At 38.0% G+C, this 23,314-nt stretch overlaps 1 protein-coding gene across 3 annotated transcripts in view; it reads right to left on the bottom strand.

Moving 5' to 3' along the window:
• LRRC28 (leucine rich repeat containing 28) overlaps window positions 1-19,939 on the bottom strand; it is a 54,321-nt gene extending 34,382 nt beyond the window's left edge. For 2 of the 3 annotated variants that reach the window (XM_055715851.1, XM_055715850.1), the window contains exons 1-5: window positions 19,823-19,939; window positions 16,894-17,122; window positions 12,306-12,346; window positions 9,749-9,786; window positions 8,854-8,991 (exon numbers count right to left, since the gene is read on the bottom strand). In XM_055715851.1, the coding sequence (XP_055571826.1) occupies window positions 8,854-8,991; window positions 9,749-9,786; window positions 12,306-12,346; window positions 16,894-17,061 (385 nt within the window). In that variant the 5' untranslated portion in view covers window positions 17,062-17,122; window positions 19,823-19,939. The remainder of the gene's footprint in view (window positions 1-8,853; window positions 8,992-9,748; window positions 9,787-12,305; window positions 12,347-16,893; window positions 17,123-19,822) is intronic. The other variant, XM_055715849.1, reaches the window with a different exon arrangement.
• Between the last annotated feature and the right edge of the window lie 3,375 nt (window positions 19,940-23,314).

Genomic DNA, 23,314 nt, shown 5'->3' on the forward strand with positions numbered 1-23,314 from the left:
TGCACTGACATAGTCTTACCCTCTAAAATCAAATCCATTAATATAATAAAGAAGTATTTTAGTGATCAGAACTCACGTGGTGTCATTCCAAGAGGTGTCTCTTTCCAGACACGTGATGCCACCATAACTTTCACTAAGATTCTGTGGCCAGTAAGAATTGCCACATAAAAAGGGAACCTTTACAGGTCAGTCTCTGCCCAGATCACATGAAGAACTCAAATTAAATTAACATGGTCTGAAACACTGATGCACAGCACTCAGCTTTCGGACACTTTTGGATCTGTTCTTGAGCTCAGTAATTACATGAGCACACTGTGTTTTAAATACAGTCAAAACTCAAGCAGGCAGTTTCTTCCAAGTTAAGGCATCACGAAACCTAAAGTATGGACTTAAGAAAAAGTGTCATTGATCCAAAATCATTATCTTTCTGAAATACGTAAGAAGAAAAAACCTGGAATCAGTAGTTATGTTACAACTTCGAGCGACTTTTCAATATTGTAAGAACTAACATTAGAAAACTCAAAAGCTTGGTCATTTGCCTTTTGCTACAACAGGATTTTAGCTTTCAATTTATTGACATGAAACCTCAATGCCAGTTTCAGTTTGCCCCTGATCACTTTTCTAGATACGTAATCACCACAGAAGCTGTTTTAAGATCCGTGTTTTCTAAATCTGCAGGTACTTGGAAATATGATGCACTGAGCTGTATCATGATTTCTTAACTAAAACCATGCTCATTAAAACAGCTTAATTTCCAAATATTTTTCCAGTGATTGCACTAAATTAGAATAGCAAATTTGAAGATGGAATTTTCTAGTCCAATAAGCCTAGTACACAAAGCAATATTTGAATACATAATTTAAATGTTACAATGAAAGACATTGATGGCTTCTTCCAACTGTTTCCTATTAGTTTTCAGATTAATGAATTACAACACATACATACTTAGCACATGCATTTTTGAAAACCTGCTGTGCAACACCATAATGAGGAATACCACAAACCATTGTTGAAAGAGATAGTTTTGTTGGGTTTTTTTGTTTCTTAACGTCATTTCTGCTACAGTTACGGGAAATATTTCAGTTCCAGTACACCCAATAGAAGCATATCTGCAAGAAGTGTTGGGACAAAAGCATACATTAGAAAAACATTTTAAGCTTAAAAAATAGCTCTAGGATTTTTCTGACTATATGTTTATATGGTTTTTGCTACCAGCATCCAGTGACATTACAAATCTTCTGTGGTATACTAGAAAGTTGTATGATATGAACAAAGAGGCTTTTAAAAGCCCCTCGATGGGGGAGGGGGGGAAACAACCCACAACACAACTGTAAGAACAGGCAAGCAGACAAACACAGAATAGTGTGCAGCTCTCTATACACAGGTGACTCAGTCTGACACACTATACAGGTGAGAGTATAAAGGAAAAACTTCTGCTAGTGAAAATTTCCAGGAATTTAATGGATTTTTTTTTTATTCTTTGTCTTCACTTCCCTCCACCTAAGTTTAAAGCTCTCAGAAGCACTAGTAGACCTCCTGACAATTTAACCCAAACCAAATGTTTATAACAGTCTGCCTTGCTCAAAATCTCACACAACCAACATCCTTTAATTAAATAGGTACCACTGTGCTCGGACATGCGTGAAAGCTAATCTGTAAGGATACCACTGGTACAATATACTACCTGTGCTTGGGTCACCTCCCATTAGGTCACAAAGTCCAATGACAATCAGTAACCATCCACATTGCCATTTTCTTCCTAGCTCTGAATAAATGAGTGCTATAATTTCAAAGTCCTTACTCCTTATTGAAGTTTACGTAAGATCAAAACATGTAAAATATCTTTTCCTCCTGGAAATGCAAAGAATGTCTTCAAGATACTATCAGGTATTATCATTGTGCTTCTACATTACTACAGCATAATTACCAAAGCCTTACTAATCCTGATGTGAAAAACACAATGCAGTTAACAGGCATCGATTTAAGGGGAAGGGGGGGAAGGCAAAAATATTATTGTTGTTGAACCTAAGAGCTAACATAATCCTGAGGACACTGACTCAGTTTTACACAGTAGACTGAATCTAGAAATGAATTATAAAACAGAGCATGTATTTTTCAGATCTGTGCAAAGAAACCTATTTTTAATAATCAGACACCAACCTACCTCAAGGAAAACAATGTATCATGATAATAATTAAAAGATATTTTTATTTAGGAGTCCATGCTCCTTTAAATAGTCACATACTCATAAAGTACAAAGCTCATGTAACCTAGTCAATGTTTTTCTCAAATCCCCACAAGTCGATTTACTTAAAAACACCACACTCCTGGATGGGTGCCTGGTGTACCAAACCTGTCCTGTCGTGCATATTTTTATACATGTTACTAAGTTAGGAAAGCAGAGTGGACTAAGGTTATGCCAACTCTGAAAAAAGAACAGGGTCTGCGTCAGTTTGTGCCTCTACTTTTAAAGTCACAATCATTACTACAAAAACTGAACCTAAGTATCAAAGCAATCTACTCTAATCAGAGACGGTAATAAAAGCAAAAGGGAAATACTTGGGGGGGGGGGGGGGGGGGGGAAGAGACAAATTTATATCCCACCCCACCCCCCCTTGAAGGCTCTAAATGCAAATACGGTAAACAAGTTTAAAAAATTACTTTGGACTACATATTTTAATGCCAGAACAGAATAACTGGCATGCTGTACCTACAATCAGTGGAAATCTACTGTGAAAAGGAGGTTAAGTAAGAAGTTGTGTTTATATGCCTTTAATTAAGACTTACTGAAATACCTTATATTAAGCTCTATTCAGAATCACTACGTTGAGTATTCAAGAAGTCTTTACCAGTGAAATACCAGTATGAATAGTAAATACAGATATTGTACTTTATAGCAACTTTAAAAAAGTGAGAGAAATGAATATGCAGTTTTCATGTCTTAAGGTTTCTCTTGCCCCCAATTTGCAAAGCAAATCCCTAAGCAAAAGGCTTGGCAACAATCAGTTAACATTTGGAGGATTACTTTATAAATAGACAAAGCAGTAATCAACAATTATAGTTTGATGTCTAGTTTTAATAACGACTGAACCCTTCTTGTCACTACCATTGAAGTTACCTACACAAGGGGAAAAAAAATTAATATTTATCTGTAAGCTATATTTTTCAAAATTCCTCTGAATGACCTCTTCGAGCCTTCCAGAAGTACAAGTTGTTTCAATTACAAAATCTCACTGACCTTACCACTATTAATTTCCTATTAACTTAGAGGGTTATTTATTAAGGAGAGATAATTATTAATTTCCTAATAATGGGTGGAAAGACTCAATCCTCCCCAATATTAAATATGATCAACCTCAAAAAGGTGTGGTCTTAACAAATGGAATGGGAACACCCAAGTTCTATTTCTGGCTAACACTGACTCCTGCTGTGGCCTGGAGCAAATCACTTCTGTTAAAAACACTTTTTTCCATTCTGTAAAATGAGGGAGGATAACACTCCCTTATCAGCTTCACAGGATCTTTCTCAAGTGCTTTGAAGATGAAGTTTTATAAGCCTACAAATGTATTTTAATGAGGCTTAAACTGACTATATTTCTAAAACAATTTGCCTTAGAAAGGCAAAAGATTTGAACAGAAATGAAAGGAAGAGTATATGTGCTATTAACCTCCCTGAATATTGTTGCAGTTTGTACTTTAAAAAACACCAAAGGCAGATGAATAAATTTTCCTTCGGATTCTACCTAAATGAAGCAAAACAGCAACAAGTGGATGCAATATGCAGAAGTCTCAAGAGACAACACAGAAATGTCAATTTGAAATGGAAGCCACACATTTCCTCATGTGGGGAAGAACAGGCATTTGCTAACCCTGCCTTTGACTCTTGCAGAGATCTATATGCCCCTTCAGCAACAGCAGCCGCTGGTGCTCCCTGCACTTTCACTTTACAGATTGAAGAAATAGCACTGCACAGTTTACATGAAGTTTGGTATTACTTAATGGCATTTTGCTTTTTTTTTGGGGGGGTTGGCCTGATCAACATACTCAACTTTTGGTTTTTAAAGTTCCTGTTAAACAAACACAAAGGGAAAGTTGGTCTAGGCCATGTAAAGACAACTGCCGATTTTTATTTTTTCCCTCCTCCCTTTCTTAAAGGGAACTTTGCCAAAAGATGGGCTGGGATCATAAACCATACCCTATTCTTTGTTCAGTTACTTAGCTTTTGCTCCTGACTTGGCAAAACATTAACCTTTTCATTTTAGTAAATCTATAATTAACTCCAACATGTGCTGAGTAAACATAACCTCATTTTTAATTAAATCTTAGAACAAGATAATACAACTTGCCATTTCTAAGGAGAAGTATCTCCTAAGTAATGTGCAATAAAAAAATCTAATCCTTGTCAGATGTGAAACTGAAGTCCAACTTTGAGTACAACCCACCCTCTTTCAAGTCATCTGTTGTCCAAACATGCATTCACCAACTACAAGACCAAAATGTAAACCTGAAGAGCCATCACTTCACAAAAAAAGTTTCCAAGGCTGAAGTGAACTCAAATATAAATGGCAGCAAGCAAAACTGAGAGATGACCTTGGCTTTGGGATGCTGTAAATATAATTTTACAGTACAGCTCACTGTGGGGTTTTTTTTCCCCTCAAATAATGCAGTATTCTTACAGAAAGAAAAAACAGGAGTTGAATTATCATATGCATTACAAACATCAGAAACAAAGGGGAACTTTCAAATTATTCAATCATAAGCGAGAAGATTAGAAAATTTACTTCTGACAGCACATTTGTATAGAACTAATTCTACAGTTCTAAATTAAAATTAGCTCAATTCTTTGAATAAAAAGAAATCTCTACAAAAAAGGTAAGTTACTATGAAAACAATCTCAAAACTAAGTCAAGCTTATACATAAATATAATAACATGAAATAATAACCACCTTTTTTCATGCTGCAACTCTTTAAGATTTTTTCAAACAAGATCCATCATTACATATTTCCAGATGGCCAAATCACAATTTAGATTACTGGTGCTACAGTTAAATAACAGAAAATTTTGTGTTCAAAAACTACATATACCAGAGCCAAATAAAAGAACCAAGAAATTGTTAGACAGAAGCTACAAGATTTTCATTTTGCAGAACAAAAAAATGCTGCGCAATTCAACAACGGAAAGTACTCCATGAACTTTTTAATATTAAATCTCATCTTCTTACCTATCTGCAATCCTTCTGATCAGCTCTCCTCTCAGAGTCTCTTAGTGATTCTGATTACAATAGAACCTAGATACTGATGACTGCATTAGCAGAAGCAGGTCCAATTATTAACCTTACCCAAAGTATATTCAAAACATGACTTCAAGAGTTTCAAAGCATTTTCTTCCAGCCATTTTATATTATATTTCCATTTCAACATGGTTATTCTGACCAAATTTTTCCCTTTACTTCTCATCAGGTTTAGCTTAGGGACCTTTCAAAAAATCCTCACAAAAATTTAATGATGCATGATCGAAGTCCCATTGTTTCAGTGGCAGTGCACAATTAAACCAAGTGCCTTGAGGCCAAAGTACATGATCTTATCCATGAGTGACACTGATTTGTTAGTGTTTGCTTAGCACAAAGGTAGGATTATTATTTGCACTACAAGAGTGCCACAGCATAGAATGTGCTTTCTGATCTCCAAGGAACACAATTTCCATGCTTCACCCAATGCCCTTTTTCCCCCTCATCAGTCCTGTATTGCCCAATTTCTTCAGCAAACTAAGGCTTACATAATCATGCTGTATGCATATATTTTCATCACTCTCCCCAACCTCCTCCCTTAGAAGTAACTTTATAAAACTAGTTGGACAATCATGACCAAACCTGAAAAAAGAAGTGAGGCCTTCATTACTAAACTCTCACAAGTTTTATGAAAATTTATACCTGGAGACTGAAATCTTGCTCATCACATTGAAGGTAAACCACACCACGGGCTCAACCTCTATTAGAGCCTGAAAAATGTCTACGATCAGACTGAAGACATAAATCTTTATAGTCCTTCATTATGCATATCATTTCAGTTGTTTTAAAATTAGAGTTACGCTAGGCATATCTTAAATACTAAAAATGAATATTAAGAGCACATTTGTGGAACAAAACCATTAAAAATGGATAATGAATCAACATATACTATTAATTGAACTGTTCCTTTCAGTTCTTATTCGCGAGGAAAACACAACAGAGAAAAATTCTTAAAATATAAAATGCAATAGAAAAGCATGGGTGTTCAGGCTCTTAATGGCAAACATTTACCACCTCACTGTTCAGCAGTTTTAAGGGAGATAATTTTTTTAACAATTAAGGATACTACTAAGATGATCCTCCTAGATATCCATTGTAGTTTCAACAAAAACTGAGGGTACTTAGAACACCAGACACTGGGAAAAGAGACACAAGAGGAATGACAGCAACAACTCTGAAGTAAGCTTTTTATGCGATGACATCATTATGCTGCAAGTTGGCCTATGTAGTTATACAAGGTGAATACTGATCAGCCTTCCTTAACTGGGTCCTCTGCTGTGATAAACCGTTCACTGCCATTTGTGCGATAAGTGCAGAACTAAGTCTGGAAGAAAATGATGGCCACAAGTTTTGAAAAGTTACTTCTGTAAATGACCATCACTTATAGCTGAAAGCTATTTTTTAATGCAGATGTTTAAATTCTGCACAAGCTGCACTAGTAGGAGCTAAATTATATCTTAAATGGTTACTCATTATAAAGAGTAATTAAGTGCTGTCTTTCCTTAACAATGCATTACAATGCAGTATCTGCTGTAAAGACAGCAGTTAACACACAGTAAAATGATGTACTGCAGTAAAATCACGTCCCATGCTAGTTTATTTGATTAACTTTCCTAGGTTTTCTGACAGAATGATACTTAACACTACTATGAAGATTCTGTTACCAATATAATTAAGGACAAAAAAATTCATCAAAACTTACTATTTTGCTCTATTTTTTCAGCTGTTGAATGTAAGTGTTCTTTTCAGAAGATTTTGTTATAAAATCACCTTTGAAATCTTCGCAATTTTACAAAGAATAAACTATGAAAATATGCTTGGAAGCCCTATTCAGGAAGTGTTGTGTTTCGGAAAACTCTCAGTGCAGCAGATTAACTCTCCAGTGGGCAAACTCTCCAGTGGGCAAACTCTCCAGTATAAGTGAACGACTAATCTTGCTCAGACTGGTAACACTCAAGCTGTATGACATCCAGTCATGTTGATAGCGACAGCATTTGAAAGACAGGATTAGTAAAGACAGCAGTAATGGCATATATATAAACTGACGGTACACTACCAGCAAGAAAAGCAAAACCAGTCACCACTGGATTCTCCGATTCAAAAGTAGGCAATAGTAGTATTATTACTAAGCATGCAAAATTTCCATGCACACAAAACTAAAACGCACTTAGCAACAATGATCCATACCAAATTTTGTGAGCTTCAGGAGAAGTTAAATGCAGCGTGCCTATGCAGCTGATACCAGTTCCTAATCAAATGTGGTAGACTCGAAATCAACTCTTCAGTAATGTAAATTATCCTTTTGAAAGTCTTTTTTGGAACCTTTTTAAGTTATGTGTGAAGTTTTGCAGAAAATGTGTCACTTTTTCTTTGAACAAGTCTTTCTTTCATGGTACAGCACCATAAGGTAAATTATCTTTCAGGAACATAAAGCACTCCAATCACCCCTTCCTTTTCAATGTAGGACATCTGAGAATTGATGGAAATTTTATTGGCCTTGGGTCATAATGTTTAACAGGTTTATCTAATTTCATTCCAGAGCATTTACATAGTCATATAAATTTTCTTCTTTCTAATCATAACCATCCTTTGACATGTTCTTAAGCTTATTATACCTAGAAAAGTACAAGGAAAGGACAGCTAGATTTCTGTACCCAAAACTTCAAGGAGCAATTGCAATACATTTCTTGAGAATAATACGAACTTACAAACATACAAAGGTCACATTGAGAAGTTAGTTAAAACTAGGGCCAAAAGATAATCCTGTTAAGTTAGACAAGTTTTTTTAAAAGCTGGCTTTGGATTTTTATCATCTCTGCAGATCAGAAAATGCAAATATGCCAGAGAAAGATTAAAAAATAATATAATTTTAAAATATTTTAAAATCACCATCACCTTATCCGGAAAGATATAAGGGCAATGGAAGAAGTTATGTCTGCTTATCAAAGTATTTAAATAGCAAAAAAAATTTATTCAAAATCTGCCTATGGCCAACTTTTTCTGGCCTTGTATCACATTTAATTTGAAGAAATTTTGCTTTTTTATAATAAACTAGCAAGACTAACATTTGTTATTTACTGTCATAGTAAAATATAACTGCCATAGGCAAACCTACTAGACATGTGTCTTCGTAGAAAATACAAGAACGGTGCTGTTGGGCAAATAGAAAGAAAGGAAGGCCTGGAATCCTTTATAGTCCGGAAAACTGGGAGAAATATCACGTCATTTTATCGTAATGACAGTTGTCACTGGCATTTTGGTTCTTCTCAAGGCAGTTCAATATTTTCTTGATACAACGACAAAGACTGTTCAACAGTTACATTTTTTCCCCACTTGAGAAGCATTTTTCAGGACTTTACCTCAAGTACATACAGCATGACTTTTTTCTAACTACAGAGTATATTTAATACAATACATACACAATGGCAATCCATGCCTAGTCTTTAAGTACAAGTTTTACCATGCTTCAACTGTAAGATACGAATAAACACAGAGCAGATCACCATGCATATTAAGTTCAAATGGAATTTGTCATTACTGTAATCCCGCACCCATTTGTACTCACCTGCAGGTAAATATTTCAGCTGGTTGTTAGCTAAGCGAAGATGACGTAAAGATCTCAGGCGGCCAATCTCTGGACACACAATTTCAAGGGCATTATCACTTAGATCCAGAAACTGCAGTTTAACGAGGGAGCCAATGGCTTGTGAGAGAACAGATTAAAACATGAATGTGACCCAACATTAACATTAAAATCTTAATAGGACTATGAGAGGATAAAAAGCCACAGTACCTAACAACTGTATCTGAGGAGATTTTGACATATTAAAGCCAGTCTCACAACTGATTGACATCATTTGTGAAAATGCTTATCTATCTAACAAACAGTACTGCTGGCAGTGAGACAGGGAAGAAAAAAAGTGATGTACAGAATACTCTCATTTCTAGATTATCCTCAAACGATTCTGCTCTGAAGTCACTTCTCCCACTCCTTTGCTCTGAGCCTATCCAATTTATATATTCAGAGCGCGCCGGAAGTACTTCCCCGAACTCGAGCACATAACTCTATAATTAAGACAAGAAAGGGAAACTAGTACAAGTTCTTGATACTTTAGGTTTTTAATCTGTCATGTGCTAAACCAGCAGAGTATTCTGTGTGGTAACTGGCTGAAAGCAGAAAACACTCCCCATTTTTGCTTCTGTCAATGAGTACCATTTAGCTTTTTCACTTTCTGCAATTATAACTGAAGCAAAGAGCATTAAGGTGCATTTGAGAATTCATTAAAATAATTTAACATAGTATAAACAAGGATATTATTGACAAAGGGCCACACTGGCATATTTTGTATGAAAATCTTTTCTGTTTTATGGGAAAATAAAGGAAAAATAGGCCTCTTCAAAGAAGAAAAATGAATATTTTATGATTCCTGCCACTTAGTGTGAGCTGGTAGATTACTTACCTTCAGGTACAACAACTATGTTATTTGAATGAAGGTACCTGGGGGGAGGAGAAAAAAAGCAGAGGACACCACCTGTTACCCTCAAGGACTTCTGCTACATAATCAGTTTGCAAAATATCCAATTTCAGACTGAAAGAGCACCCTCAAAAGCCATTCCTCTCTATGACCACAAAAGCTGTGGAAACTGTATAAACCAGCAATGGACAGGTACTTAAGCTTCACTTAGACTATTAAATGATTAATACAAAAATAAAAGAGAATTACATATAATTATTTAAAACAAAGCATTCACAGTTATAGTAATAAAGGGCTTTAGTTTTGAGAGTCCTAAGAGGGAGAAAAAAAAAAAAAAAGTAAAAAGAATAAAGCAGATGGAATAACCAGAGTGAACCATATTTGATCACCCGGTTATTCCATACTAAATGCTGGGCAAGAAATGAAAAAAACCCAAACCCACACAAGTTATAAGATTACAAACACTTTCCCCTACACATAAACTGTTACAACTCTACTGACTGAAGAAACAAGCACATGATCTACTCACTGCAAGTGGGTTTTTCAAACCTAGAGTACACTTTTCAAAAGAAAAACCTGATCTTGCCCATGGTCATTTAGGTAGATACTGAAGGTGACCAGATCTCTCACTAAGAATATTCAGCACCCTCTGCTGAAGCACTTCTAGTACTACCAGTAACATCAAAACTCTTCTTAGATTTTACACATTTTAGTTTTCAATCGATGTTGCTTCAAATGAACAAATGCGTCTTTTAGAAAATAACGGTAGCAAAATTTTCAAATATTGATCTCTAATTGTAAAGGAATACTGCGTACTCAATGTCCAATTGCTTAGACACACATGGGAATTATTTGCACAGCATTATTTTTTCCACTATATTCAAACACCACTTCCTAAAGTAGAAGCCTGTCTTTTGGGGGAGATACAGGCAGAACAAGGAAAAAGACATAAATACTTGTGACCTGTTTCACTCAAGCACGAAAAAATAAATATGAGGATCTACATCTAGTATTCCCAGCATGAGGGACATGATATATAAAGAAACAAAGACAACAGTGAAAGTTTTGAAAAGTGAAATCACCAAGAATGTTAACTTTCAGGAAAATGAAAATTAGTTAAGTTTGTCTTTAAAAATGTAAAGCTACTGTAACAAATAATTCTTTAAATAATTCTTTGTATTTTGTGGTCTCTGTCAACAAAACATCTCTTACCGTCTGATTAAAAACTGACGTATTATCACAGCTACACAAACTACAGGCCTACCACAGTCCTCCCTAGACCACCAGAATGTGTGGGATAATGGTGGTACAACTAAGCTTACTGAACACCAATTAATTAGATTTGACTCCTACAATTCAGCGTCTGTAAGAGATTCTTTTAAGCTGTAATTTATCCAGGTTTTCCGAAAGGCACCATCAGATAACAAGGAGATTTCCTGATACCCCATGGCAAATAACTACGTACTAGAGTATATCAAATACAGAAATGTTTATTTTACTGTTTCAGAGCATAAACTTACTCTCAAGACCAAGGCATGATGAGACACGACTGTCTCTTAAGCAAGTAGGAGACTGCAGTGACCTACAAAACAGCTCAATTATACTGCGGTCGCGTGTACCAGAAAGGTGTGGTTTCAAGAGCCAAATTAAGATGACAAGATCAGACAGCTGAATACATTAAAACTACTCAGATACACACCTCCTCCTGTTTGGAGCTTTTCATTAAATAAACAGAATCAATGGTTCATCAGTTACTCAACTTAAAGTGAGTCAAATGAGTTAAAAGGGAAAAAGAGGATGTCCCTTTTACCCACCAACCCCACCTCCCCATCCCCCTCCCATGCTACGACACAAGGAAATCATAACCTTACAAGAAAAGGGGAGGGAAGAAAACCTTGACTCAGGGGCTTAAAGCTTAAAATTAATTGCCAAAATTATACAGTTCATGTGACATCTACTCTTTGGACAAGATTGGATAAACTACTCTGCCTACAGCAATCATCAATAGTTACTACCCCTGCTTGCTCATTCCTGCTCCTATTTGACAATCTGTGACTTGGTTCCAAAAAAAACTTATTACTGCAATCACCAAAACTGAAATCATAATACCCCTGGTAGCTGGGGTGGAAATGAGCAACTAGGGCTGGGCTGGAGGCAGTAACCTGTTCCTCTGGCTCTGTCACAACCATCTGACCATTAAATCTGGAGGTTCTAGTGCTGTATCAGGGTGACAACAATCTACACAGGAGTTGGGGGCTAATTGTTTTTTCCCTCAGCAGCACAGACATTTGCGTAACAGTTCTTGTTATAAAATAAACAAGAAATTATACAAAATATTAACATGCAAAGGAATACATCTGGATATACTGCCTTAAAAAAACAAAACAAAAAAAAAACAACAAAAAAATAACCCTTTCCTGCCCTCCAAGAAAACCTTTCACACTTAAAGAGATAGGTTATATGCAAGCAATACATTCTAGAATTTTTTTTAGGTAAGATGGATCAGCATAATAAAAACATTAGAACTCCTACAGAAACTCACAATTCCACGAGGTTTGGAAGCTTCTGTGCAAGGTTTTCTGGCTGAAAAAGAGTTAGAGATTTTTTTTAGGTTTCAAAACAAAAAACAGACACACACATATTGTGTACCCAACTCATTTTAATAACCATACTAAAACATGTCAGCAGCCAATCACAGAAAAAAGGGCAGCAAGGAGTTTGCATACAATACCCTATTTCCACACCCCCGCACACTCTCTATCAGTGCAATCTGGGATATATCAAGGGTGAGCAATTTCTACTACTGAAATGGAACTACAGCCCAGAAGTGACATTAACATGTCCTCAATCAAACAGTAGTCAGAATTCTGAGGCTAAAAAGATGGATTACCAAAACCTTACTTTTGAAAATAATTCAAATAACTGTTCGGTGAAGCCAAGAGACTGCTAAGAAGCTGCAGCCTTTACAGACTTAAAGCAGAAAAAGAATTATGCAAGATGTCTAACCACAATGTGTTTTACTTCATAATGCTGCTAAATGGTAAATGACCTACAAACTTTTGTGTAGCTTAATCAATTATCACCAAGCCAGAAGTGCTGAATCCATCAAACTAGATTTCCATATTTACATATTAACATGCATATAATTTTCTAACTGCTGAGTGATCCCTACCTGCAATTCTTTTCCTTGATGGCATTAATAACCATGAACATGTATCACAAAATCAGCTTCACAAGTTTCACATGTCATGTCGGGAACTGTATGTACTCAAAATTATTCAAAGTTAAGACAGTTTTATTGCTTAAGAGATCTATTTTAAACATAGATATGTTTTATTGAAAAAAGTTTTTACAACACACATATATGCAAAACCAAACAAATTTTAAGAGCAGCTTGATCACATAGTCAATTTCCTGTCCAAAAAAACCCTAGCAATTTTCACTGTCATGTAAACTTAAGGTATATTATTATCTAAAATACTTTGTGTGTATAAATTTATTATGACTGAATTCACTAACCTGAAAAAGTAATATCAAAATATTCTTTTGTAGCATACATGCCACATCCCAGATCTCAGTACAAAAAATAGTCTGCTTTTAACTATGGAGCAGCAAACGATGGCTCAATAAATGAAACCGTTGACGTCAAGACTCCAGAAACAGGCTATAACTAATCAGTTGTTGCCACCTACTGGCAGGTTTGTCACAGGACAGTCATCTTCTCGGCACAGAATTTTATTTGGTCAACGGGAAACGCCTAGGCTGGGAAAATACGCAAAGGCTGCAACACGCTCAAGCACAGAAAAAAAGCTCAAGTTTTAATTTAAAAAAATGAAGAGGGAATGTGAAAAAACAAAAGCACTTTCATCCTGCACCCTTTAGAATAAGGATGCTGACCTGAATCGCAAACTATTTTCACACTATACACGAAGGTTATACTTTTATTCTTGTTTTAACTGCTTCTTACTGTAAGCCAGCTAAACTCATGAGACTACAGTTTAGCAATTCTATACTAGAAGTCCTGCTTATCTTCTTGAGTACCACAAAAACAATGGGTCTGAGTAAAAATTGTTCAATATAACATCCCACAATGAAATTAAGATTAAAAAACGCTATGCATTATTCATCAATTGAGAGGTTAAACAAACTCTGTTCTCTACTGCCAACATGACAACAAACAAGGATGATAAAGGATTCATCATTCTGCCACCAGTTTAGTGAAGCCTGTCTTGCCCTCACACCCAGTGGACATAATTCAAAAAGTAAACCTGATCAGTTTGAACAGGACAGCACTGCATATTCTGAGTTAGTAAATTAAGAACAATTGTTCTTTGATATGGGTAGATCGTGATTCTGACAGAGCCATCAAGCCAAATTCATATTTCCATTTAATAAAAGGGGAAATAGGATTACTGGAGGGCTAATGTTATCAGTCAAACATTAAATGAGAAGCTAGAAGACTTGATGCTGGGATACAGGTGTGCTATATAAGCTTTTCAATCCATTATGTCATAGCCCTCTATCATTTCCATCTTGCCGATGAAGACAAAAATGAAATTATTCTTAGGGAAAGTATATGTAAATTCTGTCAGCATAACTATTCCAGATGTTTTCACAGGAGCCATCTGTCAAGGACTAGTCATTTTGGTAGAGCAAAGAACAAAAGCTGATTTAGTAAACATTTTTCAGAACGCTGAAGGATGAACTGATGCTACAAAAACACCATCTAAATTTTAAAAAATATGGTGCAGATTTAGTTGCAATGATTGCTCATAACGCATACACAGCTTAAAGTATTTCCTGATGAGCTAATACTCATCATCTTGCAATCAATCAAGAGTACAAGACCAAAAGAAACTTCTTCCTTCAATAACCCATTTGTTTTCAACTGTTCAGATAAGATAAGCTCTCCCCCTCCCACAGTGTAACATTACTTCTTTACTGAAAATGAGAGTATTACTTGTCCTACCAGCAATGAATGTAAAAAAAAATTCATTATGAAAATACTGCTTTGTAGAAATACTGACAATCGCTGCTGTCCTCCATTCCTCCTATTTTTTCCCCTCTCCATCTTCTCTTTTTGCAAGAGGAATTAACCCAAATCTCTCAACCTTCTCTCCTGCAGCACGTTCTCTAAAGATCCCTTGTTGCTGCTTTCTAGGTTCTTTCCAATTTACCTAGGTTGTTCCCAGGTACGAAACTCGAGACTCCTTGCCCCAGCTTATGCTTTAACAGTATCCAATAATTATTTCCTTCTGCGTTCAACGGAGATTTTGGAACACAGAAAATTTCACAAAGACATCTGCCTTTCTTAATAACATGTTTCATCTGTTTTGGTCCACTGCAACTTCCAACATCTATTCTGCTGCTCAGTGAATGAGAACCTGTTTTGTTTGCCTAGTTCCTAGCCACAGTGCTATGCATTTGAATGATATTCCACCAAGTCTATTATGAGCAAGTTATCCTGATCATTCCGAATCCTAATGCTCTACTTCACACTATTTGCAAGTCACTTTGCCTAGGTATGATCTACATTTTAAGTATTGTTTCAGTTCCTTTATCCCAGGCCTCAATTACCGTACTTAACAGTATTGGGCAAGAGCTGCCTTCCATATTTGCTAGATCTTCTGTTGACAGTAACCATGGGTAATTACTCTTATGCCATTATACACATCTGTTGGCTGGTACTATTAACAGACATTAAGAGGAAAAGGGAACTAAACCGTTACTTGCAAGACTTTGTTTTGGTTTCTGTTTTGCATTGAGGAAAACAAAACCAGGGTCTTAACACATACATAAAGAAAGTGATATGCAAAACTCTCCTCATTATTGTTGTTTCATCTTTTGAGCAGTGCAGTTCATGAACCTTACAAGTCCCAATAATAACTGAATTTCACAATGTGTCAGAACAAAACTGTTTACAGTCTTTGTTTAATTATTAAGGCAGCTTTAATTTGTAACCATGAATCCTATAAATTATTAAGCAAAGGACTTGCCCAGAAAATGGCGAGTGCCAAAATAATTCTCTACAGTACATGCAAACTGAAGTGACCCATTCAAGATGACGAAAAGGCATAAAATCTTCAGAATCCTTTCAGCTCTGGCCCATGAAGTGAAACCTTTATTGAAGATTTCCAATGTGTGTAAAGGTTTGACAGTGATACTCTTCCTTAAACTAGAACACTGGACTCTTTCTAGGAAGCACTGAAAACCATCTAATTTTGGTGAATTTTAACTAGTCAGGCCCTCCAGCACTTCTGCCCTGGCTATTATTTTACCAATCATGCCATGGAAGAGCCCAAGGAAAAAAAAAAAAAAAAAAAAAACAAAAAACCACACACACACCCCCCAAAGAACAATCAAACAAAAAAGCCCATGAATTACTTGGAGACTTGAGCCTGTTGACAGTGGCAAGTTTTGACTCTCTATAGTCTTACCAGCTCAGGATGTGTTACACAGCTATTTAACTACGCCACACTGAATTCTGAGGTCACAACATTCATTCAGGGTGAGAATTTCTTCAGTTCAAGGAAAAACAACAAAACAAGAAGACACCACCACAGAAAATCCCACAACCATGACTGTTTGTTCTATCAACAGCAGCCCACAGACATAAATTTTCATTGGCACCTTAACAGTAAGCTTCAAATTACAGCCAATAAGATTAATTAAATCAGTAGGACTGATGATGCCTTTCAAATCAGGCACGCACCAAAGTAAAGGCTGTTTAGCCTAATGAAGGAATGTAGACTAGACTGAATAGCATCACCTAAGAGTAGAAAGGCCTGATGATTTACATGAGCAAAATTTATGGCAGTTAAAAAAAACCAAAAACACAAACGAAAAGACAACAAACTTCACAAGAAAACCCCCAGCAGATCTTCACAGAGCTTCAAAAGGGTAACCATAAAATGTCAAAGTTTCATTTATTATTCTCTACATTACCTATGCAAGTTCAAACATAATACAAGCAAATACTCATATTTCACAAAGGATGACATCATTCAAGATCAGATTCGCTGTAAGATTATCATTACTTTTTTAAAAATTATCTTGGTTTTTCTGTTCCAAAATATCAGAATTCCTAAAACATACAGACAGTAAACATTACAATAAAGAGGTTGTCGTACCAATGTGGTCAGGGAATTTCTTTTCATATAAAGTCTCTCCAAGTACTGCAGCCCCTCATCTTTCAGTAACTCCAAAGGGAAGTGATGGAGATTTCGGTAATTTAAGAACAAGTTCTTGTGCTTTTCCAGTTTTGCCTCAGAGATTGTTTTACATAGTTCTGACGCCATGACTAATCCTGTTCCAAGCACCACATCTAGTGCATTGCGTCTTCTGAAAGCAGACCCATTTCTAAGAAACAAAAAGAGAAGAAGACCCCACCATTATCAAGGTGTATGCCATGCATTCTTTTGCAGAATTAGTTATTACGTATTATCTGATAATTTACCTAAAGACACTTGTTTCAGTTAATACATAAAGTATCCAGAACATCCACACAATATTTTCTGGATTAAGTTTTAGCATGTTATTGGACTGTCAATACAAAGATTTTAAGGTATAATGCTCTTCTTCATCCATCTTCAAAGGACCTTTCAGATAATTTTGTTAAAGTTGCCACCACAAGAAGTGGCAGGGCGGAAGGAAGAAACCTCTCCCTAAAAAACATTACCTACGTCCTACATCTATTCTGTGAAGTACGCTAAAAAGAAGAACCCACAGATAAGAAAAATGCACAATTTATTAGAGGACTTAGAACGCAGGTGACTAAAATGCCTTTATGTAGCTTTTAAACCTGAATGACAAAAGGCAACGAAAGTCTGTTAAGCTTTCCCATATAAGACTACCAGAACAATTTATCAGTTGGAAAAGTTATTGGGGATGGTCAGTCAGTAAGGCCATTTTAAAATAATAAATTAATATGTGAGAAATCCGAAACTTGCAGTAATTTATAGAGCACTAGATGTGACAGCAGATTTTCAGCACTCTTTACTAAAAATACCAGAAAGAACTAAATGTCAAGCTTCAAGTCATAATTTCAAAAAAACCAAAGGTATGAAGGCATACTTTTGAACATACATATGAAGACATAAAAATTAACTCATACCTGAAACAAGACTTTATTTAGCTTGTTTTTATGTCTAGCCAAAATTCTAGTCATTATTATGTTGTCTAGATTTAGATAACAGCAGCAATGCTGTATCTTCTCAACTGTCTCAGAAGTCAGGAGAACACAATAAATCCAGACCATTTATAATGTGAAGCTAACAGTTTTTGCTTCAGATTTATCTGTATAAATCTACTGCCATTAATGAAAGACAAGGTGTTAACTGCTTTCCACCAATAACATTTCCTATTTTAGTTCACTCCTTCACTGAAGGACAGATTTGAATCATAACAGATATTGGAAGTGAAGGTACTGAGTTACAGTCAAGAACCCTGTCTGACTATATGGTAGTCGTAAACAAAACTCCTTACCCAGTTGAAGACTGACAATCGGACTATACATGTAAATCAAGCGACTTCATCAGTTTCAGTAATTCCCTTGATATGCAGATAAGCAGCTTTTACCAGTGACCCATGTCCTTCTTGAAGGATACAGCATTTATTTTCTTGAGAGTCCCATAAGCATTACCAATCACACTTAGGTATAATACCCTGCACACCTTTTCTAGTCTTGAGTTATGCCCAATTCAAGCCATGGTATGATCAGTGCTGTAAGCAAATGATTATGAGAATCCCTTATAAGATTACTAAGTATCAGTCCAACTTTGGTCAAACAGTATTGGTATGAGAAGAACCGTGGCTGTAACAGATGCCTTCATCAGCTATCTTAAGGAGACAGGGTGCACATGCTACTGACCCTTGGCACTAGCAACATTAAAGCTACTTTAGCTGAACAGATAAAGGAAATTAAGCTCCTACAATTACAAACTCCACATCTATAACATTAAAATAATTCAAGGAAAAGCATTAGAATTTTTAACATGCACAGTCTGAGAGTATTTGAGCTTTAACTGCTGCAATGTAAGAAACAGTAAAGGAAAGCTCATCTTTCCCTAAGGTATTTTTTCCAAATGAAAAGCTACAAAGTCACAAGACACATGCGTACACATCCAATCGCCTTTCCATTTGCCCAGAGGTGCTTTTTAGGTGCTCTGCACTTGCGGACTTCTCTTCAGTGTTGTGCCTCCATTTACCAAGTGGACCACATTTAGCCATGGCATTCATGAATACACAGACATGCAAGCCCACACATGCAAATTCCGTAACGTACTCTATTTTGGCTCTTACTTCAAAGGAAAAACCTCCCACTCCCTTCCACCAGCAGCCAAACTTTTTCTCTCTAAATCATCTTTTTTTCCAGCGATAAGACACAGCACTCCCAAAAAGGAAGACACACAATAGTGGTCTTGAAGGAAGGCAGAAAGGGAGGATGAGGACAGGTAACACCCAGTGATGATGGCCTGTGAAGAGCCAGGGCACTCGGAGGACCCCGGCGTTTCGCAGAGGATGACGGAGACAGAAGCCGGCGCTGAGCACAACACAGGGAGCGGGGGCGATGGGCAGACTGGCCAAGGGGTGACAGCGGGAGGCTGAGCAGACCCCGCCGAACCTGCGGGCCTCTGCCAGCCGAGCGGGGGGAAAGCGCGAAGGCAGCCGGACGAAAACTTTGGAGGAGCCGCAGGGCACAAGAGAACCAAGCTGCGGGGGGGTGCACGGGGCCGCCGTGGCCGTGCTCCTTGGGCCCGGGAACTGGGGGAGACCAGTTTGTCACGAGTGGGTGCAGGGGAACCGGCCTGCCCCGGCTGTGCCGATGTGTGAGGGCGGCCGCCACAGGCAGTGGCCTGTGAGGGCTGAGGAGGCGGCGGGAGGCCGCCCCCAGGGCTGCGGGGCGCCGGAGAGGGGCAAGGAGGAAAGCGCCTCGGCCCGGCGGCGGGAAGGCTCCGTGCCCGCAGAGGGCAGAGCGGCGGAGGCACCCACGCCCACCCACCCCAGAACCCGACCCGGGCTGTCGCTGTCCCTCTCCCAGGCGCAGAACGAGCCACTCACCGGTGCCGCCGGAGCGGGGAGCGGCTCTGCTGGGCACCGCCGCCAGCACAAGCACCCGGGGGCGGAGCGGGCCGCAGCCGCGCGAGACCGCGGCCGCCACACGACTCTCGCGAGACACCACCCCTCCTCGCGCCCAGCCACAACACCGCCCCCCCGCCTCTCAGCCAATCACAAGGCACCCCACCGCCCACCACCCAATCACAAGTTCCTCCCTCACCTATCGCACTCTATCAGCCAATGGGAGGGCGCCCCACCTCAGCGCCTCGCCTGCCTCCCGCTGCGGCCCGGGGCCGGCTGTGAGGGCCTGACCGGCTCTGGGGGCGGGCGGGTCTTTCTTTCTCGGGCGGGCTTGGGGCGGCGCGTAGGCGCGGTTCATCTTCCCAGGTTTGTAATGCAGAGTCAACAAGAGTTATCCCTGCTTAATAGCTTTTGAGGGAGAACGTCATCTGCAGGTAAAAGTTGTGGTGGACAGAGACCATCTTCCCAGCCCAGTTTTGGTGCCGCAGTTTTCTTAACAGCAGATCCTTAGGCAATGCGGCCTACACCCACAACTTGCCTATCACAACCTTTTTTACCCACGACAGTTGACTTGTTGAAACAGGTAAGGGAATTCTGGAAGCTCAGTTTACCTACATGCTGTTCACCTGATCTTAATTTTATGTGTATTTACACATCTGAGGTGACCCAATATATCAACCCTATCCTAGGGAAGCTCTTCTGTTACGTCAGTACTGTAATGACAGCAAAGTCCCTTATACTCAGAATATTTAATATTACTGGGTATCAAAAAGTGCTTCTTTACTGAATATTAGCCCTATCATCTACCTAAAAAAGGAATCCTAGCTGCAGAAATCCTCTTTCTAGTTCCCACAGACTAATTAACGTAAACTTGTCTTAACAAGATTCACATAGCAGGTCTGCAGGGGAACCAAGAATCTGAATGTAGAAGATGAGTACCATGCAGAAGGCATTTCTTCTTTCCGATGTATTCACAGAACTTTGACTTGAAGCAAAGCAACATGGAGAAAAAACTTAAGATATTTTATTGCAAACTCATTTATCTCTTTTTTTTCAGTTCTAAATAAAGAATAGAAGTCCTTAGTTGCTCATTTGTCATTTTCCTGCACTTGAAAGGCAATAATTGGTTTTGACAAGCATACTTGATCAGTCTTCCTTGCCACTTGCAGTCTTTTGGGGATTGTTTTTTCAAATAAATAGATTGGATTTTGTTGAAATAATTTGAGATGAAATAATTTACCCTTCAGCATTCAACATTCTCCATATTCATCTGTCAGTTTAACCCTGCCAGCAGCTAAGTAGCACGCAGCCACTTGCTCACCACCCTACCTCCACCCACCCCATCCCATGTGTAGGAGAACTGGAAAAAGGTAGAACCCATGGGTTGAGATAAGAACAGTTTAATAATTGAAGTAAAGTTAAAAACCCGAAACAAAAAAACCCAAACCCAACAACAATACTACTAATTGTAATAAAGAGGGGGGAGAGAGAGAGGAACAAAACCCAAGGGGAAAAAAACTCAAGTGATGCACAATACAATTACTCATCACCCACTGATCGATGCCCAGCAGTCCCCAGGAAGTGATCAGTGGCTCCTGGCCAACTCCCCTGGTTTATATACTAAGCTTAATGTTCTATGGTATGGAATATCCCTTTGGCTTGTTCAGGTCAGCTGTCCTGGCTCAGGTCCCTCCCGGCTTCTGGTGCACCTGCTCACTGGCAGAGCATGGGAAACTGAAAAGTCCTTGACTTGGAGTAAGCAAGCACTACTTAGCAACAACTGAAACACTGGTATTGATAACAACATTATTCTCATACTAAATCCAAAACACAGCACTGTATCAACTACTAAGAAGAAAATTAATTCTATCCTAGCTGAAACCAGGACATTATCATATCATATTGCACACATTTGTTCTTACTGTGATTGATGTTTTTGCCTATTGATGTGATTGTTTTTCTCAGCCGGATGTTAAACTCCAGGAAGTGGCCTGCTTGTATACCACCATTGTTATAAAAACAGCAATTACATCACACTTCTTAATGTCACTTTGGTCCCACATTATAGATGTTTGAGAAATTCCAAGTTAAGCATATTTCAGACCAAAGTAGAAGCTAAATATGAGCACAGTTAGCAACACATTCCTCAAAGGGAATTCAGTGATGTGTCAAACCAAATGTTCCTCTCCAGGACTGTCATTGATCAGGACAGAAACTGTTTCTGCCTTTGTCCACTAAAGTACAGACAGGAAAGATGAAGCTTTCTTCTTTGCAGACCAGCTCTTAACAGAGGCAGGATACTTAATGTGTTTCTTTACACATAGGTTCCAAAGTTTTTGGCTTTTTTCACTGGGGATTTTTTGGGGACAGTAAGAGGGAGCAGATAAGATTAATGAACTCTGATATTTTTGAGAGCAACCTTTTGTCTATTCTTTTCTGCTCACACCAACAAAGGGACTAAAGAGATGACAGCAATACTAAAATGTCTTTGGTTCTGCTCTGTCAAGGAAACAAATTCATCTCTCAGTGTGCCTTCAGTGATTATAAAGCATAATATACACATGGATTCAACGTAAACTACAACTACAGGAGCAGTTTAGGATCACTGAAACTGTTAATGATATTAATAATACTTATAAAGTACTGGGTCTGTCAATATTTCAGTGGGGAGATTTAAAACTGAGGATTTGAAAGATTTTTTTTTAAATCTCCTTTATGTTTTATGAGTGAGAGGGTTTCTACTAGCAGCATTTAAAGTATCTTCTTCCTACTGATAATAGTAATGTATATGATTCCCTCCAGACTGCTTTTCAGAAGTCTGTAGAATGAGATGAACTATTCTTTGCCAAGACAAATAAACATCCTCACCCACATCAAATATATTACATTTTTCTTGCTTGTTCTAGAGTTGTATCAGCTTCATATGAGCTATGTAGAGGTAAGTGCCAGTTACCTTGTAGCTTTATGATATTCATTAGAATTTCTAGTATGATTTGAGTGTTCACACATTATTTTATCTTGTATCTTTTCTCCTTAAGCAGTCACTCGGGATTCTGTCTTTATTTAGTCTTGCATAGCTTGCAATTGTCACACTCATTCATTCTCAGTCTGATTTTTTTTCTCCTTAACCAATGTCATCACGCTCTCCCAGGCTTGTGTCATCAAATTTTGTGCAATGCTTCTAAAAAGCACTGCTCTCTCAGATCTGAAAGCCAATCCCTGAAGCTCTGATCCTGCACAGCACAGGTGTACAGTCTTGCCTGTGTAGTCATAGGGCTAAAAATGATGAGCAGAGTAGGGGGCGTTGGAATCTGATCTTGTGTTAAGGTTGCCTCGTGGTTGCCAAGTCATTCCCATTTAACAAGTGAGACTAGTGGGATACCCTTTGCTAAGTATACGTTAACTGTTTCTTTACCCTAGTTTAATCGAGAGCAAGGAACAAAAGGGCTTGAAATTTACATCTTGCTCAGAAGG

Source organism: Falco cherrug, chromosome 7 (genome assembly GCF_023634085.1).
Source record: "Falco cherrug isolate bFalChe1 chromosome 7, bFalChe1.pri, whole genome shotgun sequence".
Taxonomy (NCBI): domain Eukaryota; kingdom Metazoa; phylum Chordata; class Aves; order Falconiformes; family Falconidae; genus Falco; species Falco cherrug.